The 27,233-nt window shown below is 38.6% G+C and overlaps 1 protein-coding gene across 2 annotated transcripts; it reads right to left on the bottom strand.

Moving 5' to 3' along the window:
- LOC148876780 (uncharacterized) lies at positions 1–27,024 on the bottom strand. Of its 2 annotated transcripts, none has more exons than XM_088969912.1 (6): positions 26,686–27,024; positions 24,873–26,596; positions 24,597–24,759; positions 2,498–2,661; positions 535–793; positions 1–426 (listed from the first exon to the last, which is right to left on the bottom strand). In XM_088969912.1, the coding sequence occupies exons 2-6, from the start codon at positions 26,552–26,554 to the stop codon at positions 319–321; spliced, it is 2,376 nt and encodes a 791-aa protein (XP_088826038.1). In that variant the 5' UTR covers positions 26,555–26,596; positions 26,686–27,024; the 3' UTR covers positions 1–318. The 2 variants fall into 2 exon arrangements, with proteins under 2 accessions (XP_088826038.1, XP_088826046.1); XM_088969920.1 differs by having other exon boundaries at positions 26,737–26,995.
- Between the last annotated feature and the right edge of the window lie 209 nt (positions 27,025–27,233).

The raw sequence follows: 27,233 nt of genomic DNA on the forward strand, positions 1-27,233 counted from the left end.
TTCGCAATCTCATTTGATGCCTATTCCATTCTTGAAAGATGATATTCAAAACCAAAATAAACAGAATGATACATCCGTGTATCCACAAGTAAGAAACTCAAGGCAAAATTGCTTATTTCTTTTTACACTCTACAAAACACGTGGGAGACATGCCCATGGAACCTGAATCGTCCAGTAATATTCAGGTTATCAGAAACTGATTGTTACAGTTGAAAATTCTAAATTCGGTAGCCATAGATAGAAGATTCTAGCATACCAAAATTATGTTGGTAATAATGAAGAACAACAACAGTTTTTGTACCACCATGAGAATGTACATCATTTCTTCAATAAGGCCCGTGAGAAAATCCTCTTGCAATATGGGCTGGTGCGTAGGATGGATGAATGTGGCCGAATTGCATCAACTAATGAAGCATGGAGAGGACCCTAGTTTTAAAAAGAAGAATCAGTGAAAATATATAAATAGAAGAAATATGCATCTCAATCCAAACAATAATTAGTAAAAATTCTGTCAATTGCAGGTGGTGCACATACCTTGCTAACAAGTAGTGCAGATTGAATGACATAGTTTGCAAATGGATCTTGTAGCAAGTGCTCAAATTGAGGTGATGACAGCAATTCATGAATAATACGGGACCTATTCTCCTCTCCAAATACCTTAAGACATTTTTCTACCACATTACTGCTGAACTTTTGTGTAGAGAGGTGAACATAATTCCCTTCAAACTGAGAAATCAAATTGGTGGTAGCAGATGGGATCTTTAGCTCTAAGACATACTGAACAACATAATTTCTGAAACACAAAAAGTTCAAAGTTGATAAGTAAGATCAAACTGTTTCTAGACAACAGGAAAGTAGATACATGGGGATGCAAAATGATTGCAAATGCCCAGTTTTATCTTTTCAGCAACAGTGAATAACAAGGTGACAAAAAAGGAAGAACACCATCATTCCAGAAAGGCAAATGCATTGTTTTATTTTTTTATATATCTGGGGAAGGGATAAAAAATTCCAGTTTCGGAGATTGAAAGCTTGAACATATTACATATTGTAGTCAATAGAGCCTTAGCACCATTTGAGAAGGGCTGGATGACAGAAAAGATTAACTTTGATAGGAGAATGTTGGGGTTAGTAAGAGATAAGGAAGAAGTAATGATGAAAAGGGTAGAAAGAACACTATGATCTGTAATAGCTATTGTTGACTGCTGAGTGCTGTTAACATAGCCAAGATAAATGAATTATTTATAGGCTTCAATTTCAAGAATGAATCTAAAGTAGATTGCATTCAGAGACGATTCTTCTGGTGCCATTTTCAACTCTGAGGAAATGGAAAATGGGGGTTGACTAAGGTTTAAGATATCAAAGATCTATCTGATAATCTTGTTATTTGCAGCACAAGTACAAATAGCTCTTGTCTGTACATGAACTCTTAAATGGAGCCATAATTCTCTCTTTTCATTATTTATTTTTGTTTGTTGCCGAAATAGAACTGAACTGTAAAAACTCTTTACTCATATTTATTCAATAGGAAACATTGCAACATTCATGGAAACAAAACAAAAGAATATTAAAATATGATTTAAGATAATGCCTACAAATTTAAACAGAAGTGACGTGACACTGAGTGAAGAAAAATTATTTGGTAATATTTCTGAACTATATATTGTCCATCTGTAGGATATAGAATTTCAGATTAGGGGTGATCATTTACAGCCTAGCCCCTGGCCTAGCCTGGCCCAGCCCACATTTATTAATATATATATATATATATATATATATAATATTCATACATATTTATCTATATGTTTTATGTTATATTGTATGTTTTATATATTAAATATTATAATATGACATATATAGTTCATATTTTAAATCATATAATTCTACACATACTATATGCATATAATATAAAATATTATATATTTAATGTCTTTATAGATAAAAGTTATAGGCCTGGAATCAGGCCTGGTGCGACTTGGGCCTGTACAGTCCCAGGCTACAGCCCTTATCACAGGTGCAAAGACTGGCCTGGGCCCAGCCCAGCAGACAATCACTTCTAATGTGTATGTGAAAAAAAAAACGTTTGAAAAAAGAAAATCCTGTTTGAGTGGTTTTTGTTTTTAATTTTTAAATCAGTGATTACCCAACTTCAGATTTCATTACCCAAACTTGTAATCTATTTTGAAACACATCACAGAAAAGTTGACTGATAAAACTTTGATAAGCCTTTGATCCATTCAAACAGACCATAATCCTGTTTGTGTGGTCTTTGTTTTTAATTTTTGAGTCAGTGATTCTCCAACTTCAGAATTCACTACACGAGCTTATAATTAATTTTGATAGACATCACAGAAAAGAAGCTAACTGATAACACTTTGAATAGTAATACTTTGATCATTTAAACAGACCATACTCATGTAAAAGGAAAAAGCCAATATGGATCAGCATTCAAAAAAAAGAACGACATTTCACATTGATTTTTTTTTCAAATTATTACCCAAAAGCATCCTGTGCAAGAAGTAGTCCATTGGCAGAAATTCCTGCAACCAACTTCTCTCGGTGTTCTCCAGTTGAATGAGCAATGCATCGTTGTAGAACACAACAACCATGTCGATGAGTTGCAATATCAACACAAAAATTTGCAGCAGCATCAAAAATGAACTGCCAAAGTAATTAGTGATTGAAAAAAGAAATCTTAGATAGCTGTTCTAAATACAATAAAGCAGACTACAGTACATAAACATTGACAAGAACCAAGAAGCTTGGTACAGAATCTACCATCCAAAATAATACTTTGGCACTTGCATATTTCTTCATTAAAAGTACTGCATTAGTTAGAACTTTGTAATTGGCTTATTCACTTCAACATTCCAGGGAAATTTGATGGGCCAAAAGAACACAACAACCATGTCGATGAGTTGCAATATCAACACAAAACTTTGCAGCAGCATTGAAAATGAACTGGCAAAGTAATTAGTGATTGAAAAAGGAAATCTTAGATAGCTGTTCTAAAATACAATAAAGCAGACTAACGTACATAAACATTGACAAGAACCAGGAAGCTTGGTACAGAATATCCATCATACAAAATGAGATACTTTGGCACTTGCATATTTTTACGTTCTTTACAAATATGTGCCTACATTAAAAATACTGCACTTTGAAGGCTCTTTGGCAAGTTAGAACTTTGTAAATGACTTGTTCACTTTAACATTCCAGAGAAATTTGATGGGCTAAAAGAACACAACCGAAGATACCCCTTTGAGAAAAAAAAGGGAAAAAAGAACTTCACTAGACTGCTAAAACACCATATAACTAGATGATTGAAAGCAAAATTGCATATTTTGACCACTGTGACCAGGCTTCATCCAACCCCCCCCCCCGAAACACACATATACACGCATAGGGATGTCAGTGGGTTGAGTTGACCTGACTGACCCTATTGCACAGAATTCCTGCCTGCATTTCGAGTCCCCAATTATAATAGTCGGGACTGGTTTTACCCAGACCAATTATGTATGTACGTATGTATGTATACACATATACATACCTACATTATATATATATGCTAAGTTCCAAACATATTAGACCCAGACTGGTTTTATATATGTTTCCCATGGCTTACCTGTAATGATTTTCATATGATCTTTCAATATTGTCCTTTTATCAGGGATATATAAGATCTTTTTTAGAAAAGAGAGAAAGAGAATTAGCAAACAAACCAATTAAATAATAGTGCTGGTTCTGAGTCTATTACTTAGACCTTGTAGGGCCTGGATCAGAACCGAGTCTAGGTATACTTTTATCAGTTTGGGACGAGGTCAATCTTGACTTTGACCAAACCCAATCTGTTGATAGCCCTACAGCAATACACACATGAAATAGATAAATAATAAACAAATAAATTTGATCCCTTGTATTTTAAATGTGGGTTTGAATCTGAGCAGCAACTTTGTGCAAAAGTTGCCAGAGATTGTGGAAATCAACACTGGATATCCTTTAGACAAGTAGACCTAATTGGTGTTTATCCCATTAGTGTACTCTCTGCAAAGCTAATGGTGAAACTTGTTACCATTTGTTAATCTCCTGTCCCATTGGTTAGTTTTTTCTCCTTGTTTGGTTGTGGATGTAACCAACCCTCTGATGTACTAGCTTGTTTGCACCCTCAACCTATTTTTGGCCAAAGAAGAGGGAAAGAATGGGGATGCACAATGGCAGCAGTTATTTGGGAAATTTGGGAGGAATGGAATGCTAGAATCTTCAAGGAACAGTAGAGAAGCAAGGAGGACTTAAGTTTGATGGTGGTAGTATGGCCAATCCGGGGGCCTCTGGAGTGGGGGGTATTTTTAGGAATGAAAGAGTTGTAGTAAGAGCCATAGGGGCTGTTTGGCAAGTTTTTTTGGGAAGATCTTCTAGTAGCTCTGACAGTCAAAAGACACATTGAGTTTTTGTATTAAAATCCGAGCAGACTGAAGCCCATTTGATTAAGGCGTGTCTTTCCACGTGAAGACGAATAGAAAAAAAAAAAAAAACGCAAAAGCTCCATTTGGAGCTTCCCGAAAATCGCCCATTTTGAGCTTCTCGTGCCTTTTTGGCGTGCCAGATTTTGGCAGTTAGATCTACTGCGAACCAAACAGGAAAAGACCGAACTGCGGTCTTCCAGGCTTGTAAATAGCCGACAGACCATGTGGAAAGACGCGCCAAACAGGGTCTTATTCTCCAGCCCAATAGGAGCTGGAAACCCTATTAGAGCTGAATTGTTGGCAATACAAAGAATGGAGCTGGCAAGAAACTTTCACTTTAAAAAACTAATAGTTGAAGGGGATTCTAAGATGGTATTATGCTGGGTGAAAAATTTAGGAATCTTGTGGTCTTTCAAGAATTAATTGACCAGATTCAAATAGCTTATGAGGGACATTCAAGTAAAAGTTCATTGGCTGCCAAGATCAGAAAATGGCATGGCTAATATACTAGAAAAACAAGGGGTTATGTGGGCTGAGTTGTAATTGGCTTTAAATTTTTTTTTCTATTTGCCATAAAGTGGGACCAACTCTTGAGTGTGGAGTCTATTGTAAACCTTGTTTGATTTACTTATGAATTCTGATTTACTTAATAAAAAAAATTGCTGGAGGTTGGGTACATATCTGGTCCACCCCTCCCAACACCACTGATAGTGAGGGCCAGCAGAGGTGATGACCTTTATTTATATTTTAAATATGTTAGTAAATTTTTATTCATAGTCATCTAATATCCATTTACATTTTTACATCATTATTCACTAAAACTTCACACAATATTTCGTTTTTATTTTTTGAAAATAAACTAAGGTGTATTCCTTTCTTGCTTTGTAATATCTAACAGAATCACTCCAAAAGCAAGATTAAGGTGACCTAGAGATAGCTCCATTATGATGCTGACAGCTAGTGCATCTATGCTTATTATTACTATTCAATCTGTTGAAATCAATTATTTGAACTTCAACAGGAAAATTGGGCCCAACCAAAACAAATGCATGAAAACAAAGATCAAATTTTGGTCCACAGCACGTTAGCTTTACTCTGTGGTTCTATTTTATTGTCAGCATTGTGATAAGACAACTCCACAAGGCAATAAACAGTGAAAAATCAGATAATTTGAACTTGTGCAACAGAGAAAAATAATAGCACTGGTGAGATGGTGTTTAGATCTAATTTAAGGCCTTAACTGGATATTGAAGGCTGACAATATAGTCAGCTATTATGCATAGATACATGGACACAGATATGGGAAACAGGTTTATGACCTTCCATTTCCTAGAATCTTGGATATACGGATATAGGTTTGGATATCCTACGAAATATGCTTATACCATATCTTTATATCTAGTTTTTGAAGCTAAATGTCACTTTTCAAGACTTGTGCCTTGCCAAATTTAATTAAATTTCTAACATGTGTAGATCTTTTTATACCATAATTTGTTAAAACATATCATTTTACATAATTTAAAAGTGATTATGTTATAAAGTGCACCTAGAAGTATCATGCAGTATCCAGTATCGTATCCAACAATGGAAGACTAGGAATGTACAGTTATCTGGTTATCATAAATGGTTAGTGGGGTATCCAGGTGCATGTAGAAGCATCCATTGACTCATATCAAGCTGTTTGATTGGAAGCAGATAAAGCACTCACTAGAAGCTTCTGGTGATATAAGTGGTTCACAAAGAAAGTCAAAGATCTGAAAAACAAGCATCCTTTATGGTTGATCAAATTTTTAAATAAAACACTCAATAATCACTTATGCCATTTCTTGGAACCTCCTAATACCAAATGAGTGTGTAATGGAGAGAGGCTTTGAAGAGAAAGCAAAATGGAGGTCAGCCCTGAGGGTAGAGGCTAAAGATCTCCTCTTTGAAGAAATATGGATCAAAGGAAGACTGAGTCTGAAAATAAGAGAACAGAAGATGGCTGCGATTCTTGTGGAAGGCTCAGAGATGATTGACTGGGTGAAAAAGTTTGTCCCTGATGCAGCAGCTAAAGGGAAGCAGATAAAATGGAAAGAAAACTTCTCAGAGACAGGTAGGAGGTATGTGATGGAGAACAAGAGGAATGCAAAAGGTGCATTCATATCTCTTACTGAATATTTCTCTAAAGGAAGGAAGCAAATGGTTTGTTTCCCTCAATGGAAGAACGGTTCACCTTTATTTTAACTCCGTTCAATCTTGCTAAAGCAGTTCTAGACCCTCTTGAAAACCAGGTAAATGTTAAAGCCTTATGAATCCAAGAGGCCCTGGGGACCTTCTCAGTCTTTAAATGGTCTTCATCTTCAAATTCAAAAGTATTCTCAGTGGAAGATAATGTTACTGTCCGAGTGATTGGGTTGCCATTCCATCTATGGATTCAAGAGACAGCAAACAATTGCTTTTCTGTGTGGAGATCGCCTTGATGGTGCATTTTGGGGAGACCTGTTTAGTACATCCATTCTACTGGGTGGAGTAAAACCAGAAGATATACCAAGGAAGGTGACCGTAGTTGTGGACGGATTGTTTTTACCAGTTTGGTTAGTGTCCTCCATTGAGGCTACCCTTTGGAGGGAGGCCAGGCAGAAGGAAGATGAAAAGGTGGAGGAAATGGAGTTACATGGCAGATTGGAGTTGGTTGAAAAGAAGAAACAGGGAAATTTCACCAAAATGGAAACACAACCTTTTATGCAGCCCAAAAGATTTGGGTCAGGAGATTAATAGGAGATGTGTGATACAAGGTAAGGGTATGACAACCAACAGGACCTTTGCTCAGGTAGTTTACTTGTGGCGCCAAGCAAAATATTTTGAATGGCTTAAGTGAGGGGAAGGGCCCGGTGGCAGCACAGATTGAACCACAGATTGGGGAGGTAAACCATTGGGTCAGGCTGGGGTCTTGTTAGAATCAGGAAACTTTATGGTGGCTGACCCAGCAGGCCCAAATTCAAATTCACCTTCTAATCCTGGGCCCAATAGGCCCAAATCTAAGTTAAGTGGGCCAAAATCAATTGACCCAAGAATTAAGTTGGCGCATGAGGACTTAAAGGAGCACGTGACAAGGGGAACACCTCAGGTAGACAGCAAACAAGGTCTACCATCGTCTTCCTCGAGCTCCTCCTTTCGCTCAAACAGTTCTGCAAAGGTGTCCAGCTCCTTACAGTGGATCCCATCAAAGAAGCTAGATCAATCTACACAGGATCATCTATCTGGGAAGTATTGACCTCCAAAAACCAAAATATATCTTGGAGGAGGGAAGCGTAAACATTGAACTTGAAAGTGTTCAGCCGAACAGAGAAGAGAAGAGAGAGAAAGAAGAAAGAAGAAGGAAGGGGAGAAAGTGTCGAACTGGTTAGTCTCTTCGTCTAACCCAGTCGACCATATACTTAGCATTTAAAAAAAATAAGATACAAAAGACTGAAATGCCCCTGCATGCAAGGAGACATACAACCAACACAATACATAAAGGAAAAATACTAAAATACCCTTCTCTAACTGACTCTAACACTCCCCCTCAAGCTAGAGAATATATGTCATATAATCCCAGCTTGTTACATATGTAGCTCACTCTCCCTGAACTCAACCCTTTTGTGAATAAATCTTCCCATTGATCACCTGTTCTTACATGCTTTGCCTTTATCACACCATTGATGACCTTTTCCCTTACAAAGTGACAATCTACCTCTATGTGTTTAGTTCTCTCATGGAAAACTGAGTTGGATGAGATGTGAATTGCAGCCTGATTGTCATAATATAACTTCATGGGTTTGCTTACTGAGAACCTGATTTCCTGCAATAGATTCTTCAACCACACTAGTTCACATGCAGTGTGTGCCATGGCCCTGTATTTTGCTTCTGCACTGCTTCTTGCTACCACTATCTGCTTCTTGCTCTTCCAAGTCACAAGATTTCCTCCGAGAAAGGTGCAATAACCTATGGTGGATCTTCTGTCTGATACAGATCCAGTCCAGTCTGCGTCAATGTATCCAACTATTTCAAGATTACCCCTGGATTATATAGTAAACCACGACCTGGAGCCCCTTTCAAATACCGTACAATCCTAAGAACTGCATCACAGTGAGGTACCCGAGGACTCTACATAAACTGACAGCAAATGAGATATCAGGCCTAGTGATAGTTAGATAATTCAGTTTCCCCACTAGCCTTCTATACTTTCCAAGATTATCAAACAATTCACCTGTCACTTCCCAACTTCACATTCAGCTCCATGGGGGTTTCAGTTGGTTTAGCACCTAGTAACCTTGTTTCTTCCAACAGATCAAGTACATATTTCCACTGACAGAGGTTTATGCCCTGCTTTGATCTAGCAACTTCTATACTCAAGAATTACTTCAACTCCCCAAGATCTTTTGTTTGAAAGTGATCTTGTAGGAAGGTCTTCAATCTGTCAATCCCAACTTTATCACTGCCAATTATGACTATTTCATCCACATAAACTACCAACAAGATCTTCCCAGCCACAGAGTCATAGCTAAATACTGAATGATCAACTTGACATTGTCTCATTCCAAACTCCTTCACCACCTCACTAAATTTTCCAAACCAAGCACAGGGAGACTATTTAAGCCAATAAATTGCCTTCTTGAACTTGCACACCTTACCATCCTCTCCCTGAGCAACAAACCCCAGCGGTTGCTCCATGTACACCTCCTCTAGAAGATCGCCATGAAGAAAGGCATTTTTAATATCAAGCTAAAATAAAGGCCAATCATGCATGACAGCTAAGGAAATTAACACACAGATGGAGCCAATCTTTGCAATTGGAGAGAAGGTTTCAACATAGTCTACACCATAAAGTTGAGAATACCCTTTTGCAACCAAACAGGCTTTTAGGCGTTCCACTATTCCATCTGGTAGATACTTAACAGTATACACCCATTCACAACCAACAACATGCTTACCTAGGGGGCGAGTGGTGAGTTCCCATGTCTGATTGTGATGAAGAGCAGAGAGTTCCTCTTCCATGGCCTTCCGCCACCCTAGCGATGTAAGAGCCTCCTGAACATCCTTAGGAATGGATACAAAGGACAACAAAGTAATAAACTGGCGATGAGAAGCAGAAAGGTGAGATACAAAAACATAATTGGATATGGGGTGAAGTGTGCAGCTACATTTACCTTTCCGCAATGCAATAGGAAGATCAAGATCAAAAGCCAAGTTAAAAGTGGAGGAGGCTGATCTGCCGCCAGAGTAGAAGGTGGTGGAGGTGTTGGCCTTTGACGATGAGTATACACTTGACGAATTGGTGGTCTTTCAGGATGCTCCTGTAACAGAACCGAGTGAGACCCAAGCACAAGAGGAACCACCGGAATGGAATCGTCAACCGGAAGAGGAAGAGAACCTCTGTAGGAAAAGGATATGTATCAGAACCTGAGAAGTAAGGCACTGATTCAAAAAATGTAACATCAAGACAGACAAAGGATTTCCTGGTAATAGGATTGTAACATTTATGCCCTTCCTAGGTCCTAGAGTAGCCAAGGAAGATACATTTAATAGAGCGAGCATCCAACTTGTCTAAACCATGACCAAGATTCTGAACAAAGCACACACACCCAAAGATTCTGGGTCTCAAGGGAAATGGAGACAAAGTAGGAAACAAGATAGAAAATGAAGAACGACAATCAAGAACGAACGTGGGCATGCGATTAATGAGAAAACAAGCAGTAAGGACTGCATCACTCCAAAATCGTTTAGGAGCATTCATATGATGAAGAAAAGACTGAGTTGTTTCAAGTAGATGTCTATTCTTTCTCTTAGCTACCCCATTTTGCTGAGGAGTGTGCGCACAAGAGGTCTAATGAATTATACCATGTTGTTCCAGGTATTGCTGAAACGAAGAAAGAAAATACTCTCTACCATTGTCAGAACAAAGAATTTTAAGTGAAACACCAAATTGTGTACGCACTTCAGCATCATATTTTTGGAAACTGAAAAATAGTTCACTTCTTTCTTTCATTAAATAAAACCATGTCATTCTAGAATAGTCATCAACAAAAATTACAAAATATCTGTAACCATTGTAGGATTCAATTCTAATTGGACCCCAAACATCCAAATGAACTAACTCAAAAGGACTCAACATACAACTATCAACTCTAGGACTAAAGGAAACCCGATGGTGTTTCCCATACTGACATGACCCACACTGCAAAGATGACAGACTACTCAATGATGGAACAAGCAGCTTGAGAGCTTTAAGAGATGGATGGTCGAGTCTACAATGCCATTGAAGAGGAATCAAGGAGGTTTGAAGCGCAACTGTAGAGCCTCCACCATCAAGATAATACAATCTGCCAGCTTCATGCCGTCTACCAATCTTCTTCCCCGTCGTTAGATCCTGAAAAACACAAGAGGAAGGGTAAAATGTGATAGACAAATAAGAGATTTGCTTAGTTTGCTAACAGACATAAGATTAAAAGGAAACTTGGGAACATATAAGACAGAAGACAAAGGTAGAGATGCAATGGTAACATTACCAACACCGTAGATGGGGGAAGTAGATCCATTAGCAAGGGTAACATTATTTGATGTAAAGGTTGGAGAAAGGGAGGAAAACACCTGGAGTCCCGGTCATGTGATTAGAAGCTCCAGAGTCAATTATCCAGGGTGAAGGTTTGGATGCTAGGCAAGCTATACCTGAATGAGAAAGGATGGCAGTGCTCTGGTGTGCAGTGGCCTAAAAAAATCTCTCTTACTCCTCATGGGGAATGCTCATCATCTCCCTCCCAGAAGTAGTTGTGACTATAGAACATACTGGATCAACTGGTTGAGTATCACTGACTTCACCACCACCAACAGCTGCATGATTAGCCCGTGGATGGTGGGCCATGTAAATCATAACAAAAATTAACTGTGCATCCTCTTCCACAGTGTGTGCACTTCCTTGTTATGCTCCCCCTTCCTCTAACACGACCTCCTCCACTAGTACAACCACCCATAGGATTATCACGGCCCCCTTAACTATACAGGGCCACCTCCTCTCTGCCCATAAGAACCACCTCAAGTACTAACTAGTGCTGATCTTTCGGAAGTTATGTTACTCTCTGAAGGGCTAAGAGATATCCTGCGGAGACGAGCAAACACTTCTTCGAGAGTCGGGAGAGCAGATCCTCCCAATATCTGTGCCCTGACCAATTCATACTCTACTTTCAGTCCCACCAAGAACCGCGTAACATCAAGTTGTTCCCTTTGTTGTTGCTGAATTTTAATGTTCGAGGTTAAAGGATGATGGACCATAAGTTCATTCCAAAGATTTTTCATGCTGGCATAATATTCTTCAAGAGTCTGATTTCCCAATTGCAAACTGAAGTATTTTTGATAAAGATGATAAACCCTTGTAGTGTTGTCTTGTCCCGAATAGAGTTTCTTGGCATGTTCCCATATATCCCTCGCTGTATCTAAAAACATGAAGTTAACATTGATTTTTGGCTCCATACTATTCCACAACCATGTCATGATCTGAGCATCCTCTTGCTCCCAATCACTAAAACCCGGGGATTTAGTACTTAGTTTCTCCTCCTGTACATGTTTCACTTTCTTCTTGGCCTTCAGAAACGCTTCCACCGACTTGGCCCACGGAACATAGTTTTCACCATTGAGTTTGATGGATGTCATTTGTACACTTAAAAAATTAGGGGATATCATCACACTTGATTTCTGGTCACCACTTGAATCACCCACAGACGCCATATCACTCCGCGAAGCTGGTCACCAAAAAAAAAAATCAGCTACTGCATTACTGTCCTACTTCCACACCTACACACTTAAAGTCACCACTAGCTTGCCCTAGCATGCATTCAGCCACTTTGAACACCACTGATTAGCGCACAGGCAGATTTAAAAATACCCAGAATCCCTCTTGAAACTGCTCATTAGAGGGTCAGACCGCAACCACTACACCTACTCGACCACCATAGCTGTCACATATAGTGATAGCAGTCCACACACAAACAAAACCTTGGATTTCTTGTTCACTCAAACTGCTGTAATTGCCTACTGTCACCAGAACCAGAAATCTGGGTTACTTCACAGTCCTCTAACCCAGATTTCTCACACCATAAAAAAGAGTTGCCGCAGAACCCTTACTGTCGTGAAACCTTAGGTATTATTGCAGAAACATAAACCCTACTGTCACGAACCTCTAGATGTTGTCGCAGAGACCTGGGTTTCTTCTTCTCTAATCCAGATTTCTCACACTCAGGAAAAAAAAAAACAAGAAAATAAAGAAGAAGGAGAAGACAGAAGGTTGCAGTCTGCTTCTAATACTAGCGCTCTGATACTATGAAAGTGTTCAGCCGAATAGAGAAGAGAAGAGAGAGAAAGAAGAAAGAAGAAGAAGAAGGAAGGGGAGAAAGTGTCGAACTGGTTAGTCTCTTCGTCTAACCCAGTCGACCATATACTTAGCAATTGAAAAAAATAAGATACAAAAGACTTAAATGCCCCTGCATGTGAGGAGACATACAACCAACACAATACATAAAGGGAAAAGACTAAAATACCCTTCTCTAAATGACTCTAACATAACTTTTATTTCCAGAAGAGGAAATGGATCCGCAAGATTTTGGCAATGACAAACAGCAGCGAACAGATATCTTCCAGTCCAGAATTTCCGTACAAAAAACAAATGGTGTTGGAAACACTTGAAGAGGTCTGGCAGATTACATCTCCGCCAATAAACGAGTCTACTCCATTTGCACAGCCTATTCAGGACATCGGGCCAGAGAGACAGGAATCAGATCTTGCGCCTTACCTAAGGATTCACGTAGAGGGAAGGACTAGTGAGGCATCTTTGACTGTAGGGGGTGAAAAAGTCTTGGTTGAACCTAGTTCACCTCCACAGCTAAGTCAGGAACAAGGAATGGGTCTGGTCTTGACTTCAAGAGTTGATACCTAACATGTGGTCCCATTGCAATCACCTCTGCTACCTTAAGGTAAGCCTGTCCATTTGTTTTTAGATACTAATCTTGATTCTATGCCTGTAACAGATATCCTGGAATCTCAACCAGACCAACCAAGTGGCAGCAGGGGAGTGATGAATGATAGTGCTGGAAGTCGAACTGAGAAGAGGGATTGTTTAATAGAAAGGAAACAGGAGGAACTGTAACGGATTTGGGAGCAGATTTGTACACTGTTGGAGAAATATAAACAGAAAGAGGAAATGATAGAGGAGACCCCAAAAAAACCTGAATCAGATGCAAGCCCCAACAGATTGGGGCAGGAAACAGGAAATAAAGGGTCGTCTAGAAAGTTAGTGGGTAATAAGGGTAGGAAAAAGAAGTCTGAAGTAGAGAGACTAATTTTGGACATTGAAGGGGATATCAAATTCAGTGGAAGAGGGGAAAGGAAAAAAACTTCTAAATGAGGGGAAGATAGTGTCTTGGAGGGCTTAAATCATGAAGGTTAATGAAGATAATCAGTTGGAATGTGAGGGGTTCGGGCAGTGCTAGAAAAAGGAGATTAATTAAGGAGTTACTTAGGAGAGAAAGACCTGATATTGTGAAGCTACAAGAGACCAAAATAGCTGAACTTGATAGGAGGTGGGTCGGAGAGATTTGGAAAGTAAGAGGGGTGAGATGGTGTTCAGCTCCCTCAGGGGAAATTCGGGGGGAATAGTAACTTTGTAGAGGGAGGATTTCGTAGAACCAATAGAGGAGCTGATAGGAAACTTCACCATATCCCTAAAATTCAGGATGGTGGAAAATGGCTTTATATGGGTACTAACAAATGTGTATGGGCCAAATAATTACAAAGAGAAATGAATTATGGGAGGAGCTTCATGGCATTCAAGGTTTATGGGAAGGCCCTTGGTGGTGGTGGGTGGGTGGGTGGGTGGGTGGGTGGGGGAGGGGGTGGGGTCAAATAATCCCAAACAGGCCATCACGACTAGTATGAGGAAGTTCAATGACTTCATTAACTCATGTGAGTTATGAGAGCTTCCTTTACTACAAGTTATCTTCACTTGGTCCAACTTCCAAGAAAACCCAACTTGTTTCAAGCTTGATAGATTTATTTTTAATGAGGGTTGGGAGAGCCATTGGAGTGGATTGGTGGCTAAGGCCATACCTAGGATTACCCCTAATCATTGCCCCATAGAATTAGGACAAAAACCTCTTGGAAATGGACCTAGACCATTCAAGTTTGAGAATATGTGGTTAACACATCCAGATTTCTTGTCTAAGGTTAAGGAGTGATGGAGTGAAGAGATAGAGGGGAGTAAAATGGAATGGGGTTAGATTCCACAAAAAAATCAAAATGGTTGAAAGGCAAAATAAAAGAATGGAATAGGGATCAATTTGGAAGAGTGGAGGAAGCAAAAACTAGATTAATGATTCGGATTGAGGATTTAGATGCAAAAGAATCCCAAAGGATGATGGATGTGCAAGATAGAGAACTGAGATAAAATTGAAAAAGGAGTTAGAGGAGGTTTTGTTGAGGGAAGAGATCTCGAGGAGACACAAATCTAGACATAAATGGATCAAGGAAAGGGATGGGCATACTAAATTCTTTCATGCTATGGCTAATGGGAGAAGGGAGAAGGAAATTTTTTATACTTAAGCTTGAGATTGATGGAGTTGAGATAACCTCTCAAGAGGAGATTGTTAGTAGGATTGTGGATCACTTCAAATCAATCTTCCAAAGATCCTTGGAGAATGGGTTAACAGTGGGGGAGGAGGATTGGCCAATATTGAACCAGACAGACATTATTAGGATTTTGGCAAAAGTGCTCTCTAGGAGGATCAAAGCAGTTCTCCCTTCTTTCATTAACCAATTACAAGGAGCCTTTGTACAGGATAGACAAATTATTGATCAGATCCTCATTGCAAATGAGAGTGTGGAAGAGATGAGGAGATCTGGCAGAAAAGACTTTGTCTGCAAATTGGACTTGGAAAAGGCTTATGACCTAGTGGACTAGAGTTTCTTGTTGAAGGTGTTAAGAAGGTGTGGGTTTGGAGACAAATGGTGTAATTGGATAATTGGATGTTTAAATTCATGCCATTATTTAGTCTTGGTGAATGGAGCGGTTAAGGACTTCTTTCCAACCAATAGAGGCTTAAGACAAGGTATCCCACTTTCTCCTTTCCTCTTTACACTTGTTGTTGATGTTCTTAGTAGATTGATCTCCAAAGCAGATGAGGAGGGCCAAATAGAGGGTTGGAGAATAGGGAGGAGAGGCATTCTAGTAACTCACCTTCAGTTTGCTTATGATATTGTTACTTTCTACGAAGGGAATGATTTAAGCAAGCTGAACAACCTTAAGAATTTAATAAGAGCCTTTGAGTTTGCCTCCAACTTGAAGATAAACTTTGATAAAAGTTGTTTGGATGGAGTAAATATGGAGGATTGGAAGATAGAATCCATTGCAAAGTGTTTAGGTTGCAACACCTCTTCTTGGCCTTTGACCTATTTAGGTCTCCACTTAGGAGCTAACCCTAAAGAAAGTAGTTTCTAGGCCCCTATTGTGGAGAAATTTGATAAATGCTTGGCGGCCTGGAAAAAGAATTACATCTCAATAGGGGGTAGGGTGACTTTGATTAGGGCCACACTTGCCAACCTTCCAACCTATTTCCTTTCAATTTTCAAAATTCCCCCAAGGGAGGCTAAGAAACTGGAGAAGGTAACGAAGGACTTTCTGTGGGAACCAGGAGAGGTGAATAAGGACCATCTGGTTAGATAGGAGATAGATAATAAACCTAAGGAAGAAGGGGGCATAGGGATAGGGAACATAGTGTTGAAGAATGAAGCCCTCCTAGGGAAGTGGTTATGGAGATGGCCTTGAGAGAGAGAGAGGTTATGGCATGAGGTAGCGTCAAGCATCCATGGCTGCTCAGTGAATGGTTAGGATGTCGGGATATCTCGTCGAGCTACCCTTACAACAACTTGGAAGGCTATACATGGTATTCTCCCTCGCTTCCTCAAGTTTATCAGGTATGATGCTTGTTCTAGTGATTCTATTCGGTTCTAGGAGGATGTTTGGGTGGGTATTCAACCCCTTAAAGATCGATTCCCCATGCATTACTCTCTCTCCCTTCACAAAAATGAGCCAATTGCAAATTTTCTCCCGAACCCATTTATTCCCATGTCTTTAAACTGGGATTTTGGATTTCGTAGGGGATTAAGGGATGGTGAGTCGATTTGTGTCACTGAGCTATTTCACTTACTTGAGTCAGTTTGTTTGGACCCCACATCTTCTAATCAAAGAGTTTGGACTCCTCTTCCAAAAGGTACCTTTACTTGTTCTTCTTTTCTAAAATCCCTCGGTTCCAACCCCAATTCCCAAGGGTTCCCCTTCAAAGAAGTTTGGGTGAGACCTATTACTCAAAAAATTGTTGTATTCTGCTAGGAAGTCTAATATGGGAAAATCAATACTTTGGAAAACATGCAGAAAAAGAGACCCTTTCTTTTGTCCCTCCCCGAACTGGTGTTCCTTGTGTAAGGCCCAGAATGAGGACTGTTTCCATTTGCTGATCTCCTGTTCTTTTGCTACAGCCTTATGGAATTGGAGCGTTAGTTTATTTGGAGGTATGTGGTCTCCGCTATCTGATTTGTTTGTTATTTAACCCATCTTTTTTTGTATGGCACACTAGAAGAGGCAAGTTCATGTAGAAATGTATTAGGGTAGCCACCTTATGAACTCAATGGGAGAGGAAAGGAATGCAAGAGTCTTCTTAGAGAAGCAAAGAAGCTTAGATAAAGTGAAGGATTGTATTCTAACAAGAGCAGTACATTGGCTGAAAACCTTGGACATATTTGCTGATTTCGCTTTTGATGACCTGTGGAGGAATTGGTTAATAATAGCTAATACTTCTACAAAGAAGAATATAAGTTTGTTAGAATGGGATCCACCTCCAGAAGGTGTCATCAAATTAAATTTTGATGGTAGCAGCCAAGGTAACCCTGGGCCTTCAGGTATAGGGGGTGTCCTGAGGAATAAGGACAACAACATCATCTCCTTATTCTCAAGACCGGTGGGAGTGGGGAACTCTACAAGGGCAGAAATACTAACTACAGTACAAGGAATTCAGATCGCTAACCAGCTTGGGGTGGAACATCTCCTAGTTGAAGGGGACTCTCAAGTGGTAACAAGGTGGCTTCTAAAACTAGATGCTACCATTTGGGGCTACAAAGACCTCATCAAAAAAGTAAAGTGATTAACTAGTAATATGAGAATTGAGGTAAAATGGGTAAGCAGGTCAGCTAATACTATGGCTGATTCTTTAGCCAAACGAGGGGTTTCCGAGGAGGATCTTTTTTGTGCTACATTGTAACTAGTTATAGTATATTGGAAAGTTGTAGTTAACTAGCTTGGAGAGGTTGCATCTCGTGCCTCTCCTTGGGGACATTGTACTATTTATATTTATCATTGCTGATTTATAAATTTCTCTCAATTATCAAAAAAAATATTTAGGAAGAAATTGGAACCCCCCCCCCTTTAACTTCGCCATTGCCTATTGCATCTTTTTAATAGGTACGACCTTTGTCTATTTCAATGAAGATGTTTACTAATGTTTACTAATGTCGTTATTTTTGGGGGGAATTTTTGGGGTTAGTTGGGTCATAACATGGTGTTTACTAATGTCATTCTATCATGGCCTATATTGGATAAAAGGGGTCAGTTTCACATCCTTTGTGTCTTACTCTCTTTCACAGTTTATTGGATGGTTTTGAAAGAGTGCTATCAATGCGTTTTTCTCCTATAACAAGAGCTGCATGTTGGAAGACCTGGCAACCACTGTATTCAATCCTTTTGTTGAAAGAACTACAGCTCCACACATTGATGGGCTAGTTTGGAATTTGAAGCCATCTTTTACTGGATTATTCATGTTCATACTGGCTATTTTCTAAGCTTGCTATAATGAAGTTCCATCCATGGCAGAAAGTTGAGATAGACAAACAAGATTACTGAAGTACTTCCACATTGGCTAGATTATTAGCTTCCTTTGGTGATAATTAAGTAGATGTGGAGGGAGATTCTTATTTCATCATTAGGTAAATGTCAGAGGGGGTTTTTGAGTCTAGGGCTTCAGCATCCAAGATGAACATCTTAGTTAGATGGATTTCAAAATTGGCTAATGCTTTGGCCGGCTTGATAGTTTGGCAATGGTGGGAGAAATAAATTGTGTTGTGGTCCATGCCTACTGGGGTACCTTAAATATTTCTTTTATGTTTACAAATTATTTTTAGCTTCTAAAACAGCATCATTGGAAATTTGTTGTCATGGCCTTATCTTCTAGAGCTTGATGACTGTACATCTCTCTCATATTGTTGTTTGTCACTGGTTAAAAATAATATTTTGAAATAACATTAAACTTGAATTTTTTTTATAACTACCTAAGGGGTAATTTTCTCAAAATGTTGGGCAATAAAGCATCTGGAGCACCAAAGCAACTGAATTAGACAACACTAGGGTTATTAATGGGTCGGGTTAAACAGCAAAATTGGCCTGACCCAACCCTATAGGGTCAGATTTACTCAGGTGTAGGGTCAGGTAAGGGTTTTGATTCTTCAACCTGAGTCAGGTTCGAGTTTTCTATCTTGGCCCACAGGATCATGATAGCCCTGAATAATATAGATGGTATTCTTGTAATTTGGTATGACTTCTAACCCCATAATCTTAAAGTTTAGGATTTCTTTTCATGTTTATTTTGGTTTTCTTCTTTCACTATGGAGGAAGTGACACCAAGGAACCCATATATCAACTTCAAATTTAAATTAATGAGCCTTGGGTAATTAAAATGTGTGATAAAAAATACAATTGAAAATCTGTCTGGTCAGGTCGGTATCAGGTTGAACCCTATAGGGTTGAGGCAGGTTTGAGGACTGCATGTTAAAAGTCAGTTTCAGGTGGGATCATTGGAGAGGGTCAAGTTAGGGTGAAGGCAAACCCGCGTACCAAATCCAATCCATTGGCGTCCCTAGACAACACCACATAGAGAAAGAAAAGAATTTTAGCATATACAACTGAACAAACTCCTGAACTTGAGGGCCTAGTCCCATTGGAAAGGCTATCTTCTTGGTGCCAGATGTTATGGGTAGAATGCACAAAATCCAATTTAAAAGAACCTCTTTTCCAAAAACAAAACATACACCTATCCAGTACAACCACCTTATACACAAAGCCAGATCTAAAATCAACTACATGGATACTCCTACTGATATTTACCTCAATCCAAAGAGTCTTAATCCTAAAGAATAATGGTTGATGCCATCATACATCAAAATGTGTGACTGGATAAATGTGGATTATATGACTACCCTTGGCAGTTTATTATAGCAGAATGTGAAATTAATTTCAGAATAAGAGTCATGAATACATAGGAAATACATCCGAAGTTTAACATAGAGAAAGGAGGAGGGAGACTGAGAGATTGAAGACAATGAATAGTTGTGCCTAAATATACTTAATGCTGAAGGGGGATGAAAGTATAAGAGCATCCCCGTAAACCAATAACTCTATGATCATACTGAGAGAAGGAAATAAGAACTATAGACTCAGGACCAATATGAAGGATAAACTGATCAAGATAGAATAATCTAGACAAGCAGCTACATCTGGCTACCAAGGAGTCACGTTAACTCTGTGTAGAAAATCCTGGGTTCAAATAACCATGGTAAGCCTTGTTTTTTTGGTAATAAAACAACATTCAATAAAAAAGACAGGGAGAACATAGAACAGGTGGCATGGTAGGCCTTGCTAATGGCAGGTTATTTCCAGTTAAAGTTTTAAACATGACCATTTGAAATTATCATTTATTATCTATCGTTATCTGTCAGTTTAGCAAAGGCAGAAGCAACCATACAGGTTTTTGTATAGGGTTTACCAGGGCTGGGTTCTGCATTATATATTTGAGATTATGGTAGTCTGTGTTTGACAGCTGATCAGCTATATTTGCTTGTCCAGTCCCTGCTGTTTTGGGACAGTGAGGGACTTCTTTTGTTGATAATGAAAGGTAATTAATAATAAAAAACTATTAGTTGGAATAGTTGCTTCAAGTATTTTATTCAATTAGCAAAGTAATACCAAAGATATGTACCTCAAGAGGCACAGCCAAGCTAAATTGTCCAAAGTGAAATAACAAAGAAATCATGTTCTACAATGCTCAACAAAGTTCCATCTTGGCAACTGCATGGGAGTATCCATTGCTATGGTGAGCAAAGATCTTCAAGACATCATGGATACTTGTGAACCTTAAAATAGAGGGAATTGATTTTTTTAATCTGTAACTTAAGTATTTGATTTAAAGGATAGGCTAGAACAATCTACTTATCCTTTTTTTCTTTATTCTTTTTAATATTTACTTTTGTTTCCATTTTCTGACCTTTGAACCAACTGACTAGTTAACTCCAAATTCCTTGTTTGTCCAAAGACCTCCAAATTCTTTGTCATCCATTTAACTTCCTCAATCACTTGTCTATACCACCACATCACCTGTCTATAATAAACCATATGATCATCAATTTGAATCACCCTCCAACACTATATTAAAGTTCAATTCTGTTGCCAATCCCAACCCTTGTAAGATTGCCAATAACTCTGCTCTTATGGAGTTACCATGCTAACTAAATCTTAATATGCAGTCAAAACGATATTCTCTATCATCTCTAAAGTCTAAACACTCCAACAAATCCAGATGGTCCCGGTTGCCAATACTGCTACCATTGAAGTTGAGCATTATGATGTTTCTACTAGGATACTACCATTGCTTTTGAGTTACAACTCTAGAAGATGCAAGTGGCCACCTCTCTCCATCTTTCAAAGATGACTTCCATAGAAAAATCAGTAAAATAAGTTCAATGTCTTTATCCAATGCGCTATTCTTGCTGTTATACACTCCATAATTGCTTTCTTTTGAGTGTCTATTGTCATTTTTTTAGATGAATGAAATTATCACTAATAAAGATTAAGCGAGTGTACAAACAACCTAAGAAGAGGCATGAGATGCGACCTCCTCTTTAAGGATGAAAGCAAGAACCCACACTAGATAAAAATCAGAAAGTAGCCCATTACAAAGAAACCCTTGAATCCCCTTTTATAGCAAGAAGAATCAGACAAAATATTTGCTGACCTGCTAACCCACTGAAAACTGGCTCACATGTTTCTTGTAAGCCATTTAACTCTTCTTAGGAGATCCCTATAAACCCAATTAACAGTATCCATATTCGACAACCAACCCACAACCACCTTAGAGTCTCCCTCAGTTAACAAATTCTCCACTCCAAGTTGGTTAGCAAGCTATATTCCTTGTACAGCTGCTAGTATCTAAAGCCTTGTAGAGTCTCCAATTCCCACTAGCCCTGAGAATAAGGAAAGAATATTGTTGTCATTATCTCTCAAAATCCCTCCTATGCCCAAGTGTCCTGAATTACCTTGGCTACTCCCATCGAAGTTCAATTTCACAACGGGCAGCCAACTAACTTGTATTCTACTCTTTTTAGAAGAAGTGGAGGCCACTGCTTCCCAATTTCACCTGAAATCATCATGGGAATAATTCTCAAAAAGTGCTGGAGTTTTCAGCCAAAGGATTGCCCTTGTCAAGATACATCCCTTTACTTCAGAGAGACTCCTTTCCTTTTCTTGAAAAGTTCTGGCATTTAATAGAGTATTTCTTGTCATTGAAAAGCCTTAAATTCTTTTCTTCCCAAATCATCCACATGATTTGTCCCTTTTGAACTGATTTGAATTCCATCTCTTTGAGAATTACCCATTCTAACTCCTGACTTCTCCTTTGTGATTGCTCTTGAAGCAGGCTTTTTCATTTTTTTTTTGAGAATGTACACAGGGATCAAACCTTCAAAAGTTTCAATTGTCCCTTTTGAACTGATTTGAATTCCATCTCTTTGAGAATTACCCATTCTAACTCCTGACTTATCCTTTGTGATTGCTCTTGAAGCAAGCTTTTTCATTTTTTTTTGAGAATGTACACAGGGATCAAACCTTCAAAAGTCTCAAGTATACTAGGTAAGATCATAATGTTATAGATTGAGTAGAGGGCAAATATATTTTTAGTAACAGGTTAGATTCAATTGCAGAACTAATTTAAAATTTCATTGTTCAAATGATTGCTTTAACTTTACAGAATATAGACAGATTCCTATGCTTTTTTTAGTATTCATATAAAACCTGCTAGAAATAGAAATTTGTGTTTACAATGCCTTATATTTGTTAATTGCAAACATGTTTACAAACTGCAATGAGTACAAATAGAATCAGTTAAAGAATGACAACTTTTATGTCCAAAATAAATGTAATAAAATAATAAAAAGTAATATAAAAAAGAATAGAAAATCTACATCTTCAAGATAATTATCAACATAGGTGCCATTTGGCAAGTCTACTTAGAAAGATCTTCCAGCAGCCCAAATGTCCAAAAGACATAGTGAGCTTTTGGGGTCTTGTCTTTAAAGACAAAGACCGTTTGGTAAGCGGCTCGGTTTACTGGGCTTTTAGAACCGCATTTAGAGGCTATATATCACACATAAAGACCAGAAAGCTTCATTTGAAGCTTCCCGAAATTCAGTGTTTTTGGGTCTTTCCACACATGCATATTTTCATCTTTCCGGCTTTTGGTTACCAAACGGGAAAAGACCGATTTTTGGTCTTTCAAACTTGCTGAAGCCCAGAAGACCAAGCAGAAAGACTTGCCAAACACCGCCATAGTTGTCAAGGTGACACCTAGATGGACACCTTGTGCCTCATCTTGATGTTTTCAGAGGTGTAATAATTTTAGGTTTAGTGCAGCTATACCATATAGCGATATCATATTATTCAGGAAAGGTAAAAAGGCGTGGAAAGATATTGTAAAAAAGAAATCATCCACTTAACCTTTTTTTCTGTAAATCCTCTGTTATCACTCTTCATTGCCTTTCTATGACCAGAATAAGGGCTCTGCTCCTTAATTCTCTTACTTTTTACTGCAACACACACCCATACATTCTCACCTCTATATCTTTGCCACATTTAAAATAACAAGGACTCCGCCTTTTCATATGTTTGTTTTCTTATATTTTTTTTATTTAACACAGCCACAGGCATAAACACAATGCGCACACACTTTTTTCTTTATCTGTCTCCTGCAATAACAAGATAGGGATCAATTTCTTAGTTCTTTCATAGGTTAAGTGATGCCTGGGTAGATAACTACTGCCCTAGCAACAAGGTGGCTCCGCTGTCACCCAGTCTTGACTTCACACCTTGACAGCTATGCTCATGAAAATCTCCTAATGAAGAATACAAACCACCCATCAAGTGCTAACTTTAACTGGTGCAACGAAAATGATGATCCAAGCATAGTGCCTTGACAAGTTTCCTGGCCACAACAATTATGGCCAGATAAAAGAATGTGATGTGATAGAAATTTATGGACAATCATCAATCTAATAGAGTTGATGTTACACCAGATAAACAAAATGGGAATTGTGGCTTGTACATGAGTCTTTCCATGACAATTAATGACAGAAGGGCATGAATTTGGGAAATAAATTATTCCCTGCTAATAGAATGTGGCATTATAGAAACATATGGGCAATCATCAATCTAATGGAGCTGATGTTAAACCATACAAACAAAATGGGAATTGTGACTTGTACAAGAGACTTTCCATGACAATTAACAAGAGGGCAGGAATCTGGCAAAACCATTATTCAACAAATGTAAAACAACAGGGATGCATTAGCCAATCACAAGGCTTGGTATTTGCATTGTTATAACAAATTGCATAAGAGTCAAATGGCTAGTATGGAGATATCAAAAATCTCTTATGAGAAATTGAACAGGATATGATTGCTTCAAACAACAAGTAGTTGAACAGGATATGATTGCTTCAAACAACAAGTAGTTTAAATAACAATGAAAATTTAATTGGAAAGCAAAAACTGTTCAGTTAAATCTTATGCACAGTTTGGAAAAAGATCATCATCATGGAACAATAATATTGTCATTTGTCACTTAACATCCAAAAACCAAGTGCTCAACACCTAAAAGCATTATGAACTAAGACAAGCAAATTTTTTAACCATGACAACAAACAAGCAAAATTTTGAACCCCATATTTTCAACCTTAAAATATGAAAGCAGAACCACACCTTATTATCTTCAGTGCTAAGGCATTGCAAGCAGCGAGACACAACATGATTCCCATTAAGATCCTTAATTAGATGAAGGAAGCCTGCTTCAAGGGCTGAGATAACCATTGATATCTCCTTTCTGGTTCTGAGAGTTTCAATCAACTTCTGCACCGCACGGGTGCTAATACAAAAGAATATCACGTTAGGGAAGCTAAGGAGTATATATGAACTCAGGGAAAAGGTTTTTTGACAAATAAGTCAGGGAAAAGATTAAGCAACATATTTAGAACTTACCCATGTGTATTTAAAGAGATCTTGACAAGTTCTCCTGGTTCTTCTGTTACCATGAGCAGAATCTCCATTCTCTGCTCTTCATTGCAGACATCAAGAAGTTTCTGCATAAGGTAGTTCCCAAATGGATTCATCATAAGTTCTACCACATGATTGATAATTTCATTAAATATTATTTGCACATCCCGTGGTGTCCCTTCGTCAAATATCCTTTGCAAAAACCGACAACCATGCTGATCCTTTGCTATGAGGTAGATATAGCCTTGGGCTTCCAGCAAGGAATTATATTTTGGTGGCAGAAAAGGGCAATAAATCCGTGGACTGCAACCATTTTCAGAACTCATAGTAGGGATTCCTCCAGAGCGGAATTGACCATCCAACTCAGAACTCTTATCCCATAGGTGTCCTGTGACAATTGCATTGCCACAACCTTTTTTATGTTCTCTTGAATGATCGTTTCCCTTGTTGATCACATAGTTCAATCCTCTTCCCTGTATGATGATGCTATCCTCACAATTAAATGCATCAAGATCATGCATATTTCTCATTGATGGTACAGATTGAGCAGCCCAACTGTTGGGAATTTCTCCTGCCTTTCTGTTTAACATTGGAATGGTGTAACCCAGTTGATTGTCTACACCCGAAGGCAGCTTTAAATGTGTCAAATGAGAACTTGGTGAATTCAATGCAACCCTGTCTCCACTAGAATTTATCCCATTTTGCTGTGAGAATAGGAAAGAATCGTTAGCAGAAGGCCTAATTAAAGAAGGGATTACATTTGGTACCCGAATTCCCCTATGGTACGAGCTCCTACCAAAAGCAGAATCTGCTTGGAGTTGCAAATTATTTAAGGTTACATTGTTTGAATGCTCCCATGGAGAATTGATTTGGTCTACGAAGCAACTTGGCTGAGAAAATTGCACATCAGGTCGACGGGGAGAGAAACAGGGCCATGATAAATTACCAATATGAGATCCCTGTTGCATTCTCCACAATGCCGACAGCATCTCCTCGTCTAAATTATTTTGAGCCGTGGAACCAGAGTAGTTAAGGTCTCCATAATCAGAAATTTCTCTGGTACAACCTTCAAAAGAACCATTATTCTTTTCCACATTTCCATGATTTCGCCTGACTGGTGAATGATCATTATACCAAAACCCACTGTAAGGCTCTCTCTGAAATGCTCTGTTCATCGATAAAACCTCTTGATCATCTCTAATATGCATTTTACTTAAGTCCCCAGACAGACTCAGTTCGTCCATCAAGTTCTCATCGGCTTTCTTCGCCACAGGGGAATCTAAGAATTTGGAGTCCGGCCACAATACATTTGGATAATGGGTATTCCTGGGTGCTACCTGGGATTTAATCTCCTCCAGTGGAGGAGGAGTTGGTGATCCGTCGTCAGGTGAGGACAACCCACCAGAGAATGAACTCGAAGACAAAGAGCGTTGGGACTGCAGCGAGACTCCACTAACAGGGGAGGCACACGTATACTTATGATAACATGATGGGTCATCCTCATACATGCCATAAACGCCATGAATTGTCTTTGTAGTAGAGCCGTGACAATGGCCACCATGAACAGGTACGTGATGATTCTGTTGGTGAAGAAGGTTAAGAAGATTGAGAGATGTGGCATGAGGGATCTCATTCAACAGCATTTCAAGCTCCTCTTCGCCCTTCATACCTTTTCAGCAATATTTTTCTTCTATCTCAATTTCTTCAAGCTTCAGATAACAAAAACAAAGACGGATTGAGATAAAAACAACAAATAGACAAGAACAAGATATATCAATCTCAAAAGCCAAAAACTCACATCAGAAACCGATTCAGCAAGACTGAATAGCAGATACCCAAAAGAGATTACCAGCTCTTCCGGGCGTTCGCGCCGGTGACCATCCTTGAAATGGTGCTTCAAAATTTAATCCCATTTTATTTTCATTTTGTCGCATTTGGGCTTGTGTTATCAGAGGAGTCGGTGAGACATGCAAAGATGCAGAAGAGCAGAAAAAATAGATTTCCAAATACGGTTACTCTGCCACATACGTATTATACGCACTCACGCCATTAAAACGAGGGAGAACAGAGATGATGCCTGTGGAAAGAACATCGAGAGAAAGCAGAAGAGAGGACACTACTGTTACTCAGTATATATATTCACTATGTATCATTATTATTATTATTATTATTATTATTATTATTATTATTATTATTATTATTATTTTATAATTGTTGTTATTTAATTTGAAAAAAAAAGTTATTTTTGATATTTTCCGTTATTGATATCTCCAACTCCAACAGACAGACCACCCAGTCTTCTTCTCCAACAAACCTCTCAGCTAAGATATCTTTATTTTCTGATTC

The sequence above is a fragment of the Nelumbo lutea genome, chromosome 1 (assembly GCF_056320005.1).
Source record: "Nelumbo lutea isolate HS-2025 chromosome 1, American lotus-T2T, whole genome shotgun sequence".
NCBI lineage: Eukaryota > Viridiplantae > Streptophyta > Magnoliopsida > Proteales > Nelumbonaceae > Nelumbo > Nelumbo lutea.